This window comes from Delphinus delphis, chromosome 19 (assembly GCF_949987515.2).
Source record: "Delphinus delphis chromosome 19, mDelDel1.2, whole genome shotgun sequence".
Classification (NCBI taxonomy): domain Eukaryota; kingdom Metazoa; phylum Chordata; class Mammalia; order Artiodactyla; family Delphinidae; genus Delphinus; species Delphinus delphis.
Genome location: NC_082701.1, coordinates 17,727,738 through 17,748,007, shown reverse-complemented (window position 1 = coordinate 17,748,007; position 20,270 = coordinate 17,727,738). Strand labels below are relative to the sequence as shown.

Genomic DNA, 20,270 nt, shown 5'->3' with positions numbered 1-20,270 from the left:
CCCTGGCTGTCTTAGACAGGGAGCCCAGATGCAGCAAGAGGCCCAGGGGACGCTCCCTCTGCCCCGTCCCTCCTCATAGGCCTGTGGGTGTGGCCTCAGAGGTGCTCAGGGCGTGGCAGTGGTAAAGTAAACTTGCTTCTTTATTTTGTTCTGCTGTCCTCTCCAGGGCTCTTCTAAGACAAGTTAAAAATCTCCTCCTAGGTTTACCCAGGGCTGAGCCTCCCTCTCCCTGCTTGCTTTAACAAGGGAGTGGCGCTCAGGTTCCAGAGCTGGAGGGAGGAGCCCAGAAAGCCTGGAGGGGGAAGGAGGGCCTTACGGGGTGGCTAACGCCTGGGGAGGGGGCAAGGGGGTGGCTGGGCTCCTTGTGGGAAGGAGGCTGGGACGGGGCAGAGAGTGGCTGAGGGCTTACATGTCCTGCTCCCCAAGTCTCCTGGCAGCAACGGGCCTGGCTCTTCAGAAGCCACGACGACCAGGTGGGCTGAGCACCCGAGGAGCTGGGGGCATCTCACAGCCCAGGGAAAAGGTCAACTGCCTGTTCTTCAGGAGGGGCTGAGGCGGCCCTCAGCACCCAGTTGAGAACAGAGCCTGGCGGGCAGGCTAAGTGGGAGGCTGGAGGGCTGGCCCTCCGTCACCCCTCCTCTCCAGAGGAGGAGACGGCCTCCGCTGAGGGATGCAGACTGGCACCTGCAGAACCCAGGGTGGCTCAGCTGTGCCGTCAGGAGCGCTGGATGCAGATGTGGACAAAGAGGGTGGCTGGTGACAGTGAGGCCCCGTCCTTGGAAAGCAGGTGGATGTGGCGGTATCCTGCCGGGAGGGTAGCCCGGTGTCAGCTTCTCTGCCCACCGCCCTGCGGGGCCAGGCTCTCGGAGGGAGTGGGCAGCCCGGGTGAACAGGGTCTTGGAGGCCCGGCGCCCCTTCTCTTTCCACCCCTGTCAACCCCACCAACCTTGCTTCAGGCTGCTGAGAGGCAGTGTAAACTGGCCCACAAAGTCATTGGGGGACGTGGCGTCATAATCTTCTACCACGAACCGGACCAGCACCAGCTCCGGAGCCCGCAGCTGGAACTGCAGGGTCTGCCCCCAGCGGGGGTTGAAGCCTAGGGCGCAGGCCTGACCGTCAAGAGCCCGCCCTGCACCTGCCCCGCTCCCCGCTATCTGCCCCCAGCTCGCCCCAGCAGGGCCCCCACCGTTGTTGAGCACGTAGTTGGTCTCCTTGCAAGCACAGTCTGCGGGCACCCCGTGGATCTCAATGCGCACCAGCGGGTCCACGATGGAGTTTGGCTTCTCGGCATTCAGCTTGGGCAGCTGCTGCGCGGTCAGCACCTGCGCGGGAGCGAGGGGAGCTGCAGCCTAGCCCGAGGGGCTCACACCGGCCCTCCCGCTCAGGACCTGGAGGCGGACCACCCTCCCACGAGCTGTCCCCAGGCCTCTGCTATCCTCAGGCTGGCACCCCGCAGACAGGGACCCCAGGCAGGGTGTGGTCCAGGCTGCTGACCTGGATGGTGAAAGTCGTTCTGGGGGGTCCAGGACACTCAGGGTCAAAGGTTGTGTCAGGCTGCCGCAGACAGGCAGGTTTCAGGACATAGCCGCACTGCCCATTGATAAGGAAGCGCCCGGCATTGAGGTCCATCTCATAACCTGGCGTCTGGAAGTTCAGGGCCACTGTGGACACAGCGGGGGCAGGGCAGGGGCTCTCAGTGGCCCTCTCTTCACTGCTCAGTTTCAGGAGTCTCACTGCCCTCCCCACCGGACACACCTCATGGGGCGAGGACTCAGCTCTCTCTAGAGAGGACCCAGGGTCCCACTGCCTGGGTAGTGATATCCCACCCCTACCATGGCTGGGGGGTTTCACGGCAGCCTCCACAGCTGGAGCCGGAGGGTAGGGCTGGGCCTGGGGCCGGGCCAGAGGCAGGATCCAAGGAAGCCCCATGTTTCCCTCCCTGCCCCCAAGGGGACCAGGCTCCTCTCCTTCGGCTCTGCTCGGCCTCCCTCCAGAACACGCGCTCGTCAGCGTTGCTTAGTGGGGACTGCCGGACTGTGTGCGTGTGTGTATGGGGCACATGGGAGCGGAGGTTTTGAATTTCCACCTGCATGAAAAGTTTTGAGATTGTGCACTGGCTCGTTTACACAAACGAGCCTGCTCTGTGTTTCCCCACCTTCCTTGTTGATCAATCTTTTAATCACTGGCATCTATAGGACTCATTTCTCCACCTTCTGGAAAGCTGTGCGGCCTCATCACCGCTGGGGCCGCCGTGGCCCCCTGCCCACCCCCTCTCCCCGGCGCTCCCACTCACCCAGCTGACAGCCCGAGTTCCACATCTCCTGGGGGTTGTAGTTGGCGGAGTTCATCCGCAGCCCCAGTGGGTAGACACGGGTCAGTTGGCAGGCATTGTGCCTGATGAAGCTGTTCCCTGAGAGAGAGTTGGGGCAGGACTGTGACAGCCCCTGGGCTGTGGCTCACCGGGTGCCAGGGCCTGTCCCCTCCCCTCCCCCACCTCCAGAGACAAGCTGGGAACAGAGGCTGAACTCCCATCCCCAGCTCCCCCGCCCCGGCTCCTTGTTCTCTCTGATGAGGGGACGGGGGTCCTCACAAGGAGGCTGCTGAAGTCCAGAGAGGGGCAGGGACCCCCCCCCCCGGCTCCCGCCGCCTGACACTGCCTCCCACCCCAAGTCCCCACGTTCCCAACTTGGTGGGTGGAGCACTTGGCCCCAGGCTGGCATCCCCTGTCTTTCATGGCTCATCCCACAAGCACTCCTCCAGCCACGCCTCTGGTTCCAGGAACCCTTCCTGTACCTTAAGCCTCCAGGCCTTGGGCCAACCTGCTCCTCCTGTCTGAAGTCCCCTCCCCCTCTTCACCTGGCTACTTCCGCCTCATCCTTCAGTCAGGTGTCTTCTCAGCCACCACTTGCTCGGGAACCCTTCTCTGGTCTCACCCCCTCCTGCTGGGCTTCCCCAGGCTCCGTCGTGCCTGTCCTGCCCGACTGATCACCCGGCACCGTAATTATCCATCTGTGTCTGGCCCCACCACTAGGCTGTGAGCTGGTGAAGGCAGCCAGCAGCCTCCCCTTCCTGTGCCCTTTTCCCTCTACGTACGCCTGGCCGGGTGCCGGGCGTGTGCTGGGCACTCATTCCCTGAGCCCCTCTTTTCACTGCCCCCCGAAGCCCTTTCGCACTCCTTTCCAGATCAACTTCAGCATCTACCACCCACCAGCAGCCTGCAGGTCCCCCAGAGGCCCGACGTCCCGGCTCCTACCTGCCTCTCGGATGAGCTTCTTGGCCTTGCGCTCGCCGAGGGAGCTGACCTGGCAGGGCTGGGGCGGGGCTGGGGCAGGGCGCAGGGTCCGCAGGCGGCTGGCACAGCAGTACACGGCCAGGGCCGACAGCTCCGGGGAGATCTGCTTGGCCTGGGAGACGAGCCTCAGCGGGGGTCTGCCCACTCCAGACCCCTGGTCCTCCCACCTTCCTTCCCTCTGCCACCTGCCCCCAAGCTCCACAGTGGCCTCAAGCCCCTGCCCAGCCCGGGCTGGCCCAGCCAGGCCCACTCACCCGCCGCCTCTGCTCTGGGGCCCCCGCCTCCTCTTCTTCGTCCTCGTCTTCGTTGTCCTCCTCCCGGTCTGACAGAATTCGACCGTCCTCATTCCGAGCAGCTGGCAGCCTCTTCCCCTTCACCAGGACCCGGCCTTTCAGCTGCTGTAGAGACCAACACGGAAAAATTAAGCCCTTTTGCCCCTGTGTCGGCCGGTCAGTCTATCACTCAGCCACCACTGTGTGAGGGGCTGGCCCAGGGTGGCGAGCAGCGAAGGAGACACAGATGAGTGATGTTTCTAATAGGAAGAAACCTATGAGGGAAACAGCCCCATCCACAGGGGACTGGCTAATGGGGTCCCTCTAAGCATCAGCATCCTACACAGCAGCCAGTAAAATGAATGAGGCGGCTCAGGGTTGAGAGAGACGGTGCTCTCTTCAAAAAAGATCTCATGTTAAAAAAAAAAAAAAAAAAAAGATCTCGTGAAAGAAGCGCATGTAGAATACGTGTTCACGTGATCTTCGTGCACCATTTGAAAGAGAAGATAGCTGTGTACATAGCTATATATATGCGTGGGAAAGTTCTGGAAGGATACACAAGACACTGTTGAAGATGCTCACTTCTCCAGAAATAGGACGGGGGGAGCCTGAGTGGAGGAAAATCCGTGTTCCATTGTGTATGCTTTTCTGCGGCTCCATCTTTTCTTTTACCATATGTATGTTATTTTCATACCGACAAAAAAATCACACACAAAGGTGAACCTACATTCCTTGCATAATTTGGGATTGGGAGGAGGAGGAGAGTTTTCTCAAAGAGCCCCAAAAGGATGAGTGTCCTGAAGGGGCAGATGAAATGCTCTGGGGGTTGGGAGGAAAGGAGGAAGGACCACTTCTGGCCAGAGAGCTGAGGAAGTTGTTAAGGCCACAGGAAGAGGCCCTTTACGCTGAGCTAGAGCTCTAAGCAGGTGGCGCTTGGCGAGCACAGATGGCTAGGAAGGGAGCTTCAGATGGAAGAGACAGTGTCAACCAAGGCCTTTGAGATGGGAATGGCCAAGCCTGCAGGGACTCCGTGGGCAGGAGGCAGAGCGGGGAGGTCAGGGCCAGGTCGTAGAGGGCCTTCGATGCCAGGTGACAGGGTGAGGTGTGTCTAGTCAAAATGGAAGGCAGACAAGTGACTAGACCACAGGGTGGCAGATGTCAGATGAACGGAGAAGCGGAGGAAGGTTAAGACAGAGAGGGGAGGGGCCCTGAACAAGGGAGGTGGATGTGGACCTCGGAGCCAGACCCTCCTCCCACCCAGGCTGGGGGTCCGGGAGCATCACCTCTGGGGACGGCAGCTCTTCAGGGTTCTGGGAGTCCAGCAGCTGCGTCACCAGCATGTCCCCCAGGATGGTGTGGAGGTGACGGGCCATGGCAGCCTGCTGCTCCAGCCCACAGTGGTTCTCGAGGGACAGGATGACGGGGTACGGAGACAGCTGTGGGAGGGAGGGTCAGCAGCTCAGTCACTCACCCCTCCCCCACCAGGACCCCTGCTATGCCCGGCCCCCAACCCCTTTCAGGCCAAGCAGGCAAAGGCAGGGCTCTGCAGAACCCACTCTGGGGGAGACTGAGTGCGTGGATGTGGGACACACTGGGGTCAGTGTGCACGTGGAGGGGCAGAGGTCAGATCTGGGGCCTCGGGGAAGGGGTAGAGTGTCTGGGGAGCTGAGGGTGGCTGCAGGCATGTTTTTTTTTTATGAATGTTCTTTATCTGTTAATGACACTGACCATGTCGTTTAGGTTGCACACTTTTGGTCCCAGCCCATCATTTGCTGACGGTAAGGTTTGTATAGCTCGACAGAAGTTGCAATTTTATGTAGGTGCAACACTGAGCCTCTCACGATTTTCTCTTTGCGAGTCACGATTAAAAGGTCCTTCCCTACCCACAAGGTTTTCTTCTGGAAATTTTACGATTTTAATACATTTACTAAATATAAGGGTGGGAGAAGGGAGCCTCTCACCCAGCTTTATTCTACCCCATTGGGCAGTTGTCCCAGCAGCACTTGGTGAAAGTGAGTCCCTGGGCAGGGGTTTCTTTTGTTTCGGGGGGTTTTTTGTTTTGGGGTTTTTTTGGCCGCACCACACGCGGCATGCAGGATCTTAGTTCCCTGACCAGGGATCGAACCCGTGCCCCCTGCAGTGGAAGCACAGAGTCTTAACCACTGGACCACCAGGGAAGTCCCAGGGGTTTCTTCTGGAAGGACTGAGACCAGCTGATGTCATGGGGAAGGCTCTGGGGCTGGGCGTGGGAGTCCCAGGGCTCACCGTGAAGGCATGGTCACGCACTGCCTGGATCACGTCTCGGAAGAGGATCTTGGAGGTGAGGGTGTGGCCATGGTAGATGACCGGCTCCCCTCCTGGCCCCTCCCAGCAGTCAAGCTCCACACAGCGGCATCCCTGGGCAAAGGCTCTGCGGACAGATGGATGGATGGGCAAGGTGTCGTATGGGTGGCACAGAGCAGGGCGATGGACAGGCCCCCAGGTAGGCCCCAGGAAGCCCATGGCGGGAGCTGAGCCCCATGTCCATCCCCAAGCTGGCTCCCAGACATGTTCACTCCCACCATCCCCCCCACTATGGTACCTAACATAGGCCTCGGTGCTGCTGGGCCCACCGATCTGAGAGTCGGTCAGGTAGGTATTATGGGAGGAGGAGATGAAGTAGTGGGCCAGGGGCTGGTTCATGTCCTGGAACACACACGTGTGGGCCGGGTTCAGGGCAGCCCCCTCAGGCGACAACAGGTACATCATGAAGCCATCCAGAGTCATCAGCTCGTGCTGCTTGGCTGAAGGAATGGGCAGAAGAGAGCATCACGGGGGACCCCTTTGTCTGGCCCTAAAATGCCTCAAAGCTCACTCAACTTAGTAATAGTGAGCACCTGTCTACTGACTGGACTCCACGTAAGTTACGCCTTTTTTTTTTTTTTTTTGGCTACACCTCGCAGCTTGCGGGATCTGTTTCCCGACCAGGGATTGAACCCGGGCCACGGCAGTGAAAGGCTGGAATCCTAACCAGTAGGCCACCAGGGGACTCCCAAGTTATGCCATTTAATTTCAACCCAACCCTGTGAGGACGGTACATTACTATGCCATTTTACAGATGTGGCAGCTGAGTCTCAGAGAGGCAAGGTAACCTGCCCAAGATGGTGCCCACAGCCTGTAATAGCAGAGCCCACTTAGCTGGGAACCCGGACCTGTCAGATGCCGAGCCCTGGGCCGTGTTGGCCCCAGCCCCATCTGTCAGACCCCTCACCTGTCTCGTTGAGCTCATAGGTGTGGATGAGCTGCTGGGCGTGGGCCAGTGTGGCGTCATCCTCACCCTGGTCCTCCAGGAACTCCAGCAGCTCGGGGGCGCTCAACACCCGGTCCTCGCCCGAGTACCGATGGAAGATCTCCTCCAGCTCGGGGCGTTTCAGCAGCCGTCGCAGAAACTCCTCGATCTCAGGCCCCTCCAGCCACTCATTGTTGGAGCGGTCACACTCCTGGAGAGCAGGAGGGAGAGATTCAGAGGAGGAGGACACCCTGGGAGAGCTGGCCTGCGCTGACACACCCGTCATCCACCACGTCTGGGAAGGAGGCACTGTCCGCAGTTTCACAGGTGGAGAAACTGAAAGCTAGCCAGGCTCCGGGTCTCACTCAGACTCACACAGCTGCTAAATCACAGGCTGGGATTCTAAGAAAGGACTCTGGGGTTCATTGCCTGTTCCTCTGCCCCACGACCTACTCCAAGAATCAAGATGTGGGAGGAAAAACTGTGAGCCCTGGGCAGGGCTGAGCCCCGGGCAGGGCTGAGACCCAGTGCCAGAATCCCCGCTCCCGTGTGTATACGCTACCGTTCTCAGCCTCACACGTTCACACCCAGGGGCAGTGAGCAACACATAACAGAATTCACGTGGCGCTATCGGCCCAGGTGCACTGGTGCCGTGGCCCCTTCTGTCTTTTGGGGTCACAGTCAACATCCACACAGGTGTCTCCACGTGATCCAACTGGGCCACGGATGCACAGCCCACCTCCGTGGGCCCCTGGCTGTGCTCCCACATGGGGGGTGTACATGGTCACGTGTGGAGGTGCCACACATGCCACAGTGGAGGGGGTGCGCTCCTGTGTGTACCCGTGAGCCTGAGGTCCTCCCTACCTGGGCTCTGCCTGAGGGTGAGGAAAGGAGCTCTGGGCCAGCACTCCCATCCTGGCCCAGTGGCTTCACTGGGTTGAAAGTGTACCTAGGCCCAGATGTGGCCTTTCTGCAGAGAGAGGCCACTCTCCACAAAAGCTGGCGGGTGGGAAGGGGGAGGGAACTGGTGGCTCAGATGGCTGGGGAAGGCAGAGGGCAGGTGGGAAGGGGGAGGGAACTGGTGACCCAGATGGCTGGGGGAAGGCAGAGGGCAGAGGCCAGAATGGTGGCAGATGCCCACCTTGAAGAGGCCGTAGGCGTACATGTCGTTCATGTCCACGTTGACCATGCGGAGCAGGTTCTTGATCTCCTTGAAGCTCATCTTACTGTCCTGGTTGGAGTCCGCTCGATGCAGATAGAAGTGGATCCAGGTGTGGGTGCTCAAGAAATACTAGAGACAGGCTGGGCCCAGCCCCCTGCTGACAGGTAACTGACAGGTATGGCATACCCCCAACCCCGCCCTGGGGGCTCCCAGGTTTGGGGGCTGTGGTTTCCCCTCAGCCTGTGGACCCCCTGATTGCCCCAGCCGCACGTCCTCCACGGGAACGGGCTCCCCGTCACCACCCTCGGTTCTTAAGACAAGGGGCTCTATCTCTAACCGCGGGTCCCTAAGGGCGGAGCCACGCCTCCCCTGGGCCTGAGGGTCCTCCCGGCACACGGCCGGCCCCCCTCCCCGCGCGGTCCGCTGCCTTCCCCGGGAGGATATTGGTCGAGGCGCTCGCGCTGGCTCATGGCATCGAGGCGCGCGCGCAGCTTGGCCAGACCGCGCACCCAGCGCTGCGCCTCCTCGGCCGTGGGCGCCGCCAGGTCCAAGTTCTTGCGACGCCCCTTGAAGGCGATGGTTAGGCAGCGCGCCGGCTCGAAGGCGCCCCCGAAGCGCCGCAGGCCCTCGGACTGGTGGCCCTCGCGGACGGCCTCGATGTGCTGCACGAAGACTGCGGAGAGGGACGGGACGCGCGCGGCCGGGTCAGGGCGGCGGGGCCGGGCCTCCACTGTCCCCAGCCTGCCCGCGCCCGCCCGGGCCCCAGCTCACAGATGTGCTGCGAAGGCGCGCGCGGGATGCGCCGCTGGAACCACACGCTCAGGCCGTCCTCCTGCAGCCGGTACAGCCGCTCCTTTTGCCATGTCCGCGAGCGGATCTTGCAGAGCCGGGAGCCCCGCAGCATGGCGCGCACGTCCTCGTCCTCCGTCAGGCCTGCGGGGGTGGGAGGTGATGGGCATCCTGGCCGGCCCTGCTTGCAGGTTCCCTCCACCCTCCTCCCAGCAGGGAGGTGCGGCCTCCTCCCCAAGCCTCCGTAAACTCTCCCAGGCGGCTCTTCCTCTCCCTGTAACAGGCCCCAATACCGGCTTTGGCTGTAGGCTCTTTGGCCCCAAGGCCTGTGCTTGGTGTGTCCCACCCAGGCCACCCTGGGAGGGGTGCCAGTAACAGGCCTGCCCTCCCCCGTGTCAAGCAGCCTCGTCTGGAGGCCCTCAGAGCAGAGCCCAAGGCGGCGCCTGGGACTCAGGCCTCGCTAAAGGTCACTCTTTCTGCCACTCCCCTCCATCACGGCCTCCAGCCTTCAAGCCTGGGATCTGCCATCAACAGCCTTTTCCCTTGACACGAAAACCTGACCATCAAGAGGGTAGTCTCACTATCTAACCTAAATCTTTCCTGCTGCAACCCAAGCTCCTCACCTCTGCTTTCCCGAAGACAAGGGAGGACAGCAGAGGTCACTCTGGCTCCAGGGTCTCAGACCAAGCATGCCAGGCCCAGTCCTGCCTTGGCCAGCCTGGGGCTGATCTCCAGATGCCCTGGTGGGGCCCAGCTGAAAGCATGATCTCCTGTGACACTTGGTATCCCCCTTGCCCAGCCACTGTCACAACCCCGTGTAACCCCTGAGCCCACATGTGCTCTCCGGTCACAGCGTCCATCCTTCTCAATAAGACAAAATGCTTACAAAGTACCTACTACATGCCAGACCCCACTCACGTGTTAACACACGAGAAAACAAGTGCAGAGATGCTTCAGCAACTTGCCAGAATTCCATGGCTGGGGAGTGGCAGAAGCAGGCTTCAGACCCTGGAGGTCAGGCTCCAGCACCTTCGCCCTTGGCCACTACACTGACCCCTCTGCTCCTTCTATCCTCCTCCCTCCCCCAACTCCCTGCAACCACCCTGGGCTTGAGGACCTAGGAAAGAGCAGGGTCCGAGGAGTCAAATACCAGCTCTGTCACTCCCCAGTTACACGGCCTTGGTGGCACTACCCTGTGACAGCTCTAAGCCTCATGTTCGCCATTCATAAAATGGAGACCACAATAGTAGCTGCTACAAAATCCAAAATTCAGTCAAGATGCTGCCCATCCTGGTAGGGCCACACCCTGCTCAGATCTTCCTCAGCAGGGGTCAGAACCAAAGGTTTATGAGCCAGGGGACAACAGAACGTGTGGAAACCAGACAAACTGTAGGGTCCACACCCTTCGGAAGGACGGAGGCAGCCAGGAGTGGATGAAGGCCCAGAGTTCCCAGAGAACCGAATCTGGATTTATATGTGACGCCTCCAGATTTTTCAATGTTGGCAATTAAATCAAAATTGAAACAAAAAACCCCAAAACACCACTGTTTGGGCCAAAAGAAACAAGACAGTGGGCCTCTCTTCCTCCCTTTATTTTAACAAGCTCCCAATACTGGGTTTGGCTTTAGGCTTTGTGGCCCCAAGGACTCTGCTTGCCCAGCTGCAAACCCTGACCTGAGGAATCAAGTCTAAATTCCTGGGGCTTCCTCTCACTCTCTCTAGGAGCCTTTGTAGGATCATTCTCCCATCTCTTCCTCAGACTGGGGTCCTTCAAGGACCACCTCCTCCAGGAAGTCTTTCCTGATTTGTCCTCAAATAGGAGTTCTCCTTCCCTGACCACCAGCAACACTTTTTACTTTAATTAAATCACCCCACCTAAACTGTAATTTCAGTGGACCTTAATAAGCCCAAGCGCTGGGATATCCACACCTCAGTGCTTGTCCCAGAGCCAGGCTTGCAGCCAGTGTTTTCTGAAAGGGGAGGCAGATGGACAGACAGCTGGGGACTAAGTGTATTCTAGCCCCAGCCCCGAGCCATCTGTCCAGATGTCAGGGCAGCAGCCTTGTGGGTCAGGGTTTCTCAACTCCGGCTGTGCATCAGAATCACCTGGTGGAGGTTGCAAAACCCATGACCCAGAGATTCTCATCCAGCAGGTACAGGTTGGGGGTTGGACATCTGTATGTTTAAAAAGCTACCTTATGAAAAAAAAAAAAAGCTACGTTATGACTTTGAGAGTGACTATAATGGAGAATCATGGACTCAGGGGCAGGAGGAGAAACCTGCCATCCTTAAGAGGCTATGGTCCCCCTTGGGGCCAATTTGTGACCCTAATGGCTCCAAGGGGTCTCTCAGGGTTTAGACTGTGGCCTTCTGGAAGGGTCAATGCCCACTCAGTGCCACCTAGCCAGGAAGGGGAGGTGGAACCCTCCTTCTTCCAGGTAAAGAGCTGGAACTTGGCATGGGCCAGGCCAAGAGACTCACCAGACCCTCAGGCCCCTATCCCCACAGGTTCCCCACACCCAGGCAACCTCTACATTCTCTCATCCTGAGGAACAACAGAGTGGGGGGCAGGGCATTCAGGGGCACCTGCAGCGCCATCAGGGCTGAGCCCGCCCCTCCACCACCCCCTCAGCTATGGGAAAGGGGACTCCTCATCCCCATGACAGCCAGGCCCTGCAGCTGCACCCACCTCCCCTGACTGGGCCAGCCCTGTGATGCCAAGGCCAGAGGCTGGGGGGGGAGGTGGAGGAGGGGGGCTGGTGCATGACTAAGGCTGGAAATGGAGGTGAGTCACTGAAGGCCTCTTTTGTCCAGAGCCTGCTGCAAACAGGACATGGAGAAAGGCAGCCTGAGCTCCCGACCAGCACCCCACCGGGACAGGTTCCCACGCTGAGGAGGCCCCTACTCCTGGCTCTCACCCCCAGCTCCCCAGGAGCCTGCTGGGGGAAGGGGTGACATTCCATTCTGCCCACCCAACCAGCACAGGCCCCCCGGATCACACTGCCCCTTGGACCACACTGTCCTCCAACCACACTGCCAGAGGAAAAGCCACACAGAACGAGGGTGAAGTGCCCGGCTGGGCCAGGTGCCGAGTCCCTGGGTGGGTGCCTCTATTTCTCCACTGCTTGAGCTTCTGAACCCTAGGGTAGTGAGGGGGCTGAGCTGTCAGATGGGAGGGGCAGGACCAAGGGAGGTAAGGGCGTGAGGTCAGGAAGCAGGCCCAGGCCCTGGGCAGTGATACTGAGAGGGGCCTGGCCCTCTGCCTAGCCACCCAGTAAACATTTATCGGTCCCACCAGATCCAAACCCACAGATGTTTCCTCGACCTCATTCCTACCTGCTTGGAGCAGGAGTGCAAGCTGCCTGCCTCCCGTGGTTTCCGTGGATTCTCTATCTATCCATCTCTGCCTTGAACCTGGAGCTGGGCTGGGCCAGCACCATGGCCACCTCAACCGAGCAGGTGGGGGAACAATCACGAAATAACAGTAGTAAAAATGAGGACAAACAGTACCAAAAGGTGGAAACAACCCAAGCGTCCATCAACAAATGAATGAATAAGCAAAATGTGGTCTATGCATACAGTGGGTTATTATTCAGCCATAAAGAGGAGTGAAATCTGATCTCTGTTACAACACGGATGAACCGTGAAAACATTATGCGGGCTTCCCTGGTGGCGCAGTGGTTGCGAGTCCGCCTGCCGATGCAGGGGACGTGGGTTCGTGCCCCGGTCTGGGAGGATCCCACATGCCGCGGAGCGGCTGGGCCCGTGAGCCATGGCCGCTGAGCCTGCGCGTCCGGAACGGGAGAGGCCACAACAGTGAGAGGCCCGCGTACCGCAAAAAAAAAAAAAAAAAAAAAAAAAGATGAAAACATTATTTTAAGGGAAATAAGCCAGACCCAGAAGGACAAAGGATGTACGATTCCATTTACATGAGATACTAGAACAGTCAAATTCACAGAAACAGATTTTATATCACTTATACCTCAATTTAAAAAAACTCAGAGACAGAAAGTAAATTAGAGGTTACCGGGGGCTGGGGAAAGGGAAGAATGGTGACTTATGTCCTAATGGTTACAGAGTTTCTGTTTAGGGTGATGGAAAAGTTTTAGAAATAGCACAATATTGTGAATATAATTAATGCCACTGAATTACCCACTTCAGAATGGTGCACATGGCCAATTTTATGTTATATATATTTTACCACAATTTTTAAAAATTAAGGGGCTTTGCTGGCGGTGCAGTGGTTAAGACTCCGTGCTTTCAATGCAGGGGGCACAGGTTCGATCCCTGGTGGAGGAACTAAGATCCTGCATGCCACACAGCACAGCCAAAGAATAAGAATAATGATAATGTAATATGCCAGAAACTGCTGTACACTTTACATGGCCGAATGGTATGGGATGTGAATTAATTCTCAATAAAGCTGTTGAAGAGGCACAGAGCAGCTAACGAACTTGTCCAGGGTCACAGGGCAGCTGGGGTGCGTTCAGAGTTGGGGGGCCTCACCCAAAGGGCTCTGTGTGATTGAAGGAGCACACAGGGCTCTCTGTCTGGGGCCCGCCCACAGGAGGCGCACAGTAAATGATAACAAAGAAGGAAACCAAGGCAGTGCCGGGGGTGGGGGGTGGGCAAGGACCCGGGTATTCTGCTCCATCCCTGCTCCTCAGTCCCATGGCTTGCAGCTGGGCCCCTCTCCCGCCCAGTGTCATCAGCTGGGGCCCAGACACCTTCCCTGAGCCGCTTATCTCAGCCCCCAGAGAGGGGCCAGGAGGTGGTGAGGAACGGGCAGCCCCACAGTTTCCCAGTAACGACCTGCAGCCTGGGCGGGTTGGGCTGCGTGTGGTCTGGGGCCAAGGCTGCGGGCAGGAATCTGCCTCACTGGCAGAGCTGCAAGGGGCTGTGGGGAGGCCAAGTTTATCCCTGGCCCTTCAATCCCACCTTTCTCACAGGTGGGCCACTGATGATTAGAGAGGACTCGCTGTGTATGCTAAAAACAGTGTGGGTGGCCCAAGGCAGGGGTGGATGCAGGGGCCATGTAGGGGGTGGGCAGAGGCCAGAGTGGGCTGGTGGCAGGGGTGGGAGTGCTGTGTGGTCACGGGGCGTGTATGCAGAGCAGGGTGTGTAAGGAGTGAAGGTGTGTGTAGGGTGGTGTGTGCACATCAGGTGTGTGTGTGTGTATGGGGTTGGTGGGTGGGAGGTGGTCAGCTTGGCATGGAAACTAAGGGGTGTGTGTGTGTGTGTGTGTGTGTGTGTGTGTGTATGGGGTTGGTGGGTGGGAGGTGGTCAGCTTGGCATGGAAACTAAGGTGTGTGTGTGTGTGTGTGTGTGCGCCAGTGCACACTCAGGAAGGGCCCGCGGGACTCCAGTAGGAATGTGAGACATGCAGGGAACAGCGACAGCCGACAGCTTCATGCCAACGGGGGGAGGGGAGGAAGAGCAGCTTTTCCCGGTGACTGAGGCCATGAGGCTCTGGGAGGGGACAGGCAACGGCAAGGGGTCTCAAACTCCTTCCCACCGGAATCCTCAAGCCAGCAGGTAGCCTCAGCACCTCGGGTACCAAACGCGTCCCCCTCGCCCTGACTGGCTGCCACACCCAAGGCTAGAGCCTAGCGGAGCTCAGTGCCAGAATCCATAACATTCCTTGAAGCATCAACAAAGTCAAGAAAGGCAGGCGGTGCTTCCCCTGCTCTGGGTGGACGTAGTGCGATAAAGGTGGCAACACTCTTCTCCGCAGGGCCAGACCAGGCGTGAAGCCTGTTTGGGGGCTGAGATCGTGGAGCGGGGCTCCTCAGAGCTGAGGAAGGAGGAGAGGTGAGGGGGGCCAGGATGCAGGGCAGAGCCAGCCCCCCAGACCTGCCTGGCACACGCCGGCGCGACCAGGAGGGCTGCCCACCCCTCCCACCACCCAGGCCAGGCACCTCCCCAGACCGGGGGCTGCTCTGAAGACCGCCCCACCTGCCAACCTCGCCCCTGGCAGCCCCACTCACCCTGCAGGAGATGCCCTGGGCAGGCCATCGGGAGAGCCCGCTTTCCCTGCGGCACTTGGCGGTGTGTGCCGACGGGGGCGGGAAGGCAACAGATTCTGCCCACTTAGTGCTCTGCTCACAGGAGGATTAGCGGCAGGGTGGAGCATCGGGGCACAGGGACAGTTCCAGGCTCTGGGGAGATAGGGCTGCCAGACAAAATTCAGGATGCCCAGTTAAATGTGAATTTCAGATGAACAAAAAATAATAATATTTTAGTATCAAATATTTACATAATTTGGGACATACTGATATATATTTTTTGGCAGCCCTATGAGGACACCCCTGGCAGCTGGCAAAACCACTATGGGAGAGGGGTGTAGCAGGCCCCTCCCCACCAGGCTTAAATCACTCATTCATTCATTGTGTTAGGAGCTTGGACACTGGGCCAGACTTCCTGGGTTCAAATCCTCTCTTAGCTACTTCCCAGCTTGGAATACGGGGCAAGTTACTGAACCTCTCTGAACCTCAGTTTCCTCACTTGTAAAATGAGGCTAATGGTCCCACCTACCTCATAAGGTTGTGACATTAAACGAGCTAATACAAGAAAAGCGCTCGCACAGTGTTATAAAGGTGGTAATTAGTATTCATTAATTCCAGCAATAATGAGCTCTCATTGAGGGCTTCCCTGGTGGCGCAGTGGTTAAGAATCTGCCTGCCAATGCAGGGGACATGGGTTTGAGCCCTGGTCTGGGAAGATCCCACATGCCGCGGAGCAACTAGGCCCGTGAGCCACAACTACTGAGCCTGCGCGTCTGGAGCCTGTGCTCCCAACAAGAGAGGCCGCGATAGTGAGAGGCCCGCGCACCGCGATGAAGAGTGGCCCCCCCCTCGCCGCAACTGGAGAAAGCCCTCGCACAGAAATGAAGACCCAACACAGCCAAAAATAAATAAATAAATTAATTAATTAAAAAGAAAAAAAAGAAAAGAAACGCTGTTTCTTATTAAAAAGAGCCCTCATTGAAAACGATGGCTTTGATGGCAGACAGACGCTGCCTCTTAACCGCATGGCCTTGGGCCGGTGACTTCACCCCCTCCACCTCAAGTTTCTTATCTGTGAGGACAGTGACAGCACCTTCCCCTGGGGTGGCCGAGGATTAAGTAGGATCTGGGCTACTGCGAGCTCAGCCCTGCCCTGGTGCTCACTGGGCTCCTCTTCTAGCTCTTCAACTGTTCCCTGGCTTCCCTGGCGCAGGCCAGGCCAGCAGCCCAGCCTGGGGGCGGGAGATGGGAGCAGAGTGGACCCTAGGCTCCACAAATGACTCCCACTCAATGCGGGGGCTGCTGTCCGTCCCCCCTCATCTCGGTTTCCCCCAGTATGGCCCCCCTTTCTTTTCCTTGGGCTCCTCTTCACCTTTGACCCTGAGCCACTCCCTGCTCTAGTCTCTTGACCTGATCGGAAAGAAAATCTGTCCTCTGTTAGACTAAGGGGTGTGGCAAAGGCGGTGACAGGACACAGCCCTCAGGGTCATTTCAGGAGAGGCAGCAGCTGCAGGGGTCATCGTGGAAGCTACCTGGCTGGTAGACCTAGGACTGGGCCTTTATGGCCAGGGCAGTTGGGCCCCAGGACAGCTGGGTTTCACCTCCACCTCCACCTGGACTCAGTGAGGCCTGGGGAAGGGACATTCCCCACAGACTTGACATTCCTCTCTCTGAAGGCAGTCACTCAACAGGACGGTGCCGCAGTCAGCGGGGAGGGAGGGTGGCGCAGATGGCATTCTGACACCCACATAGTTCCCAAGAGTGTCACTGTCACGGGGTGCCCGGAGCTCCCGTTCAACATTACTCAGCCAAAGGGGAATGAGTCTTGGGCTCAGCTGTAATTATTTGTCTACAAGTGGCTCCTGGCACTAGACTGTTCATTCCCCCAGGGCAAGGTGCTGTGTCCTCCATCTCTGTAGCCCCAGCCCTGACACTGCGCTCTGGCATGCGGACGGGGCTTAGCAAAAATGTATGGAATGAGGAGGCAGGCAGGTGTGCGGGAGCATCACCTCAGCCCTCCCAGGGTACCCATAACCCCCGCAGGCAGCTGACTCCTGGGGCTGCTTCTCTGGCCCAACACCAGCCCTTGACTATCTCAGCAGCACCTCAACTCCCCATGGCCATCGACCTCTCCCCAAACCACCACTGCCCCTTAGACCACAGGATGATGACGCTGCCACCCATTAGAGACACCTTCCAGATCCCACCAACTGCCAAGTCCAGCCCGGTGCATCTCCCTGTAGTTCTGGAATCCATCTCGGCTGTACCGGCCCACTTCTGAGCTCCCCGTCCCCCCCGCACACACACAGCCTGCCCAGCTGACTCCTCAACCTCCCTCCTGTGGGTCTCCTTGTTTCACCCCTGCCTTCGTCCAACCCACCCCTACTCTACACAATTCCTGCCTCTCTCCTCCGGCCTGAGACCTTTCCCGGGCTCCTGTCACCCTCCAGAGAAAGTCCATAACCTTATAAGCAGGGGCCTTGAGGACCCAGCCTCCACCTGCCTCTCCCCTTCTGCCTCACTCTAGTCTCCCTCCAGCTCCAGGGTGCAGCCAGGGCTCGCCAGCATCTTGGTCCTTCCTTCACAGCCTTATTTCTTTGCTTCATTGTCTGACATCCTTGCTGGTACTTCAGCTCTCTGAGGGCCAGGACTGTGTCTGCCTTGTTCGTTGCTGAATCCCCAGGGCAGAGCATAATATAGGCACTCAATAAATGTTTGTGGAATGCATGTGTGATTGATGAAAGGTAGGGCAGAGACCTCGTCTTCTGTCTCCATAAGGAGAGTGCCAGGCACGGCGCTCAGAACACAGCACTCAATAAATTCAGGTCAAATGAATGAGAGGAGGCAGAAGTAAGAATAGGGGGGTGGGGCTTCCCTGGTGGCGCGGTGGTTGAGCATCCGCCTGCTGATGCTGGGGACACGGGTTCGAGCCCTGGTCTGGGAAAATCCCACGTGCCGTGGATCCGTGCACTACAACTACTGAGCCTGCGCTCTAGAGCCCACGAGCCACAACTACTGAAGCCTCTGCGCCTAAAGCCCATGCTCTGCAACAAGAGGAGCCACTGCAATGAGAAGCCCGTGCACCTCAACAAAGAGAAGCTCCCCTCGCCGCAGCTAGAGGAAGCCTGTGCACAGCAACGAAGACCCAATGCAGCCAAAAATAAATAAATAAAATAAATTTTAAAATTTAAAAATCTTAAAAAAAAGAACAAGGGGTGGAGGACAGTGGTAAAGAGAAGGTAAGACCGGCTATCGGGACCTCTGATTTTTGCTCCAAGATTCACACAGGTCTTCGGGCAGCCCTGCCCTCTGTTCCCTCAGCCCCACTTCATTAACTATTCTACCGACCACAGTTCTACTACACCACTTCACTTTTACAGTATTTTACATTGTATAAAATGTAAAACTCTCACACATAAACCCCCTCGTTCAAGCCCTCAACCCCCCAGTCAGTCCCACTTTGCCCTGGTTCTGAGACGGGGCCAGGGGCAGTGTGGGGTACATACCAACTTTTGCCCTCTATTAGCTGTGTGGCCATAGACAAATTCCTGACTTTCTCTGAGTCAGTTTCCTCATCTGTGAAATGGGGATTATACCACCTGCCTCTCAGGAAGGTGAAGAAGATTGAAGGGCACCACATCTGTAACCACCCAGTGCTGGCCAGTGTCTGGGAGATGCTTGATAAACCATAGTTACTTTCCTTTCCCCCACTGACTTCCCTCAAATCTGAGAAGGCAACTCTGGCTTTCTGACCCGAAGGTAGGGCGCCTCCTGGTGGAAAACAAAAGCCATCCTGGGAGCCTCGCTCGGACCCCAGGACCTCGGGTGACCCCAGGTGCGACCTCCCCTCCCCCGCTGGAACGGTGCTGGTCTTCCATCCCTCGCCGGACTCCCCACAGCCCCATTGGGAAGCCCACCAACGGCTCGCCGGAACACCCCAACCCTCCCAGGCTGCGCCCCCGGGGCCCGTCCGCACCCACCCCGAGCCGCCCCAGCCGCTCACTGACCCATCTTCTTCAGCGCCCGCAGCCCGGGCCTCTTGTTGCCGCCGTCCTGGGGTGCGGGCGGGGACGGGAGCGCGACGGGCGCTGCGACCTGGGCCGGCACCGGGGGCTCCTCGCGCCGCCGATGGCGGCTCCTCCAGCGGCCGCACAGCATGGTCGCGGGGCCGGGGCCGGGCCCGGGGTCTGTGCGCGGTGTCGAGCGAAGAAACTTACCGGCGCCGTGAGGGAGTCGGGAGGAGGAGGTGTCGGGAGGAGGGAAAGAGGGAGGGACGAGGGTTAGGGAAGGAGGGACCCGGAGGGAGAGGGCGGGGCCAAGGATGGCGTGGGGAGGCGCGAGGGGGCGGCGAAGGGGGCGGTGACCCAGGCGGGGAACCGTGCCCTAGAGGAAGTGTGGGGAGGGGGCCTGACCCGCGACCCCGAGTCTCCGCGTTAGGCCCCTGCTCCTGAGTCCGCCTCCCCATTCTCCGAGCGTTCCTGGGATCCCGGCCCTATCGGAGTCCTGAGCCCCCATGGTGCTGGGGGGAGGCATCGGAGGGAGCGACGGCCGCCCTCTGGCACAGACACCCTCTCCTTTCCCCGGACCCTGACTCAGTGTGGACTCAGGACCCCTCTCCACCCTCCTCCTCCCCGTCCCGCCTGAGGGCTCAGAAGGAAGCCAGACAGGGGATAGGGTCCGCGAGCCGGATCGTCCTGGGCCTAGGGTCCGCGGGCCCGGAAAGCCCCGGGAGCTTAGCCGGGCGGCAGGGCAGCCCGAACCGGAGGAGTGGGGGGTGGGGGGGAGTGGGAACTGACTGGAGGTGGGGAGGGAGGAAGGCTCTGGCCATGACGTCATAGGATTAACCCTCTCCTCGCCCGGCTAGTTGCCGTCCCCAAAGGGGTAGAAGACTCCAAGCTGACTGGTCTGGAGAGGATGGGGTGGCGCGAAGCCTGGAGACCCCGGCAGAATCTGTGGTTGGAGGCTTGGACAGGTTGGCACCCCCGCCGGGCCTTTGATCGTCCTCGGACGGCCACCGCACGCTGCGTAGATGTCCTTGGCATCAACTTGTGGATGAGCGTCGAGTGCGGGTTCCGGTGACCGTGTCATGCGTACACTTACTACATAAGAAACCACCTGCGTATTTGTGCGCGAGGGGTGGGATATGTGCGTCTTCTGCAGCAAGTGCCCTGGGTCGGGGGTGGAGGGCTGGGTGCACACCGCCACTCGGCGGCGGCCGGGAGTGTGTCATCCCAAAGATAAAGCTTAGTTTCTCAGGACCTAGATTTGCCACCTACTGCTCTACTCCATTTTCAGATATCCCGGACTCAGAGATTCCGTCCGTGCTGGCTGGCGTCTCCACACCTCTCTGGATATTCTTTCTAAATATTTAGTCTTCTCCTCTGTACTTTTGATCCTGCAATTCCTTCCTCCAGAAATGACCTTCCTCATTCTTCTCGTGGCTTACTCTTAAGGCTTCCAAAACTCAGCTCCGGTGTCCCTC

The 20,270-nt window shown here is 58.7% G+C and overlaps 1 protein-coding gene across 5 annotated transcripts; it reads right to left on the bottom strand.

Moving 5' to 3' along the window:
* Positions 1-137: 137 nt before the first annotated feature.
* On the bottom strand, positions 138-19,547 carry PLCD3 (phospholipase C delta 3). Of its 5 annotated transcripts, none has more exons than XR_009517061.1 (16): positions 18,796-19,547; positions 8,766-8,927; positions 8,439-8,667; positions 7,974-8,103; positions 6,815-7,043; positions 6,146-6,347; positions 5,830-5,974; positions 4,848-5,000; positions 3,547-3,690; positions 3,254-3,404; positions 2,294-2,410; positions 1,495-1,661; positions 1,187-1,322; positions 947-1,096; positions 410-804; positions 138-292 (listed from the first exon to the last, which is right to left on the bottom strand). XR_009517061.1 is itself a non-coding variant. In XM_059997913.1 (16 exons), the coding sequence occupies exons 2-16, from the start codon at positions 14,796-14,798 to the stop codon at positions 716-718; spliced, it is 2,232 nt and encodes a 743-aa protein (XP_059853896.1). In that variant the 5' UTR covers positions 14,799-14,955; positions 18,796-18,874; the 3' UTR covers positions 138-715. The 5 variants fall into 5 exon arrangements, 3 of the variants coding, with proteins under 3 accessions (XP_059853896.1, XP_059853894.1, XP_059853895.1); XM_059997913.1 differs by adding an exon at positions 14,771-14,955 and having other exon boundaries at positions 138-804; positions 18,796-18,874; XM_059997911.1 differs by having other exon boundaries at positions 138-804.
* Between the last annotated feature and the right edge of the window lie 723 nt (positions 19,548-20,270).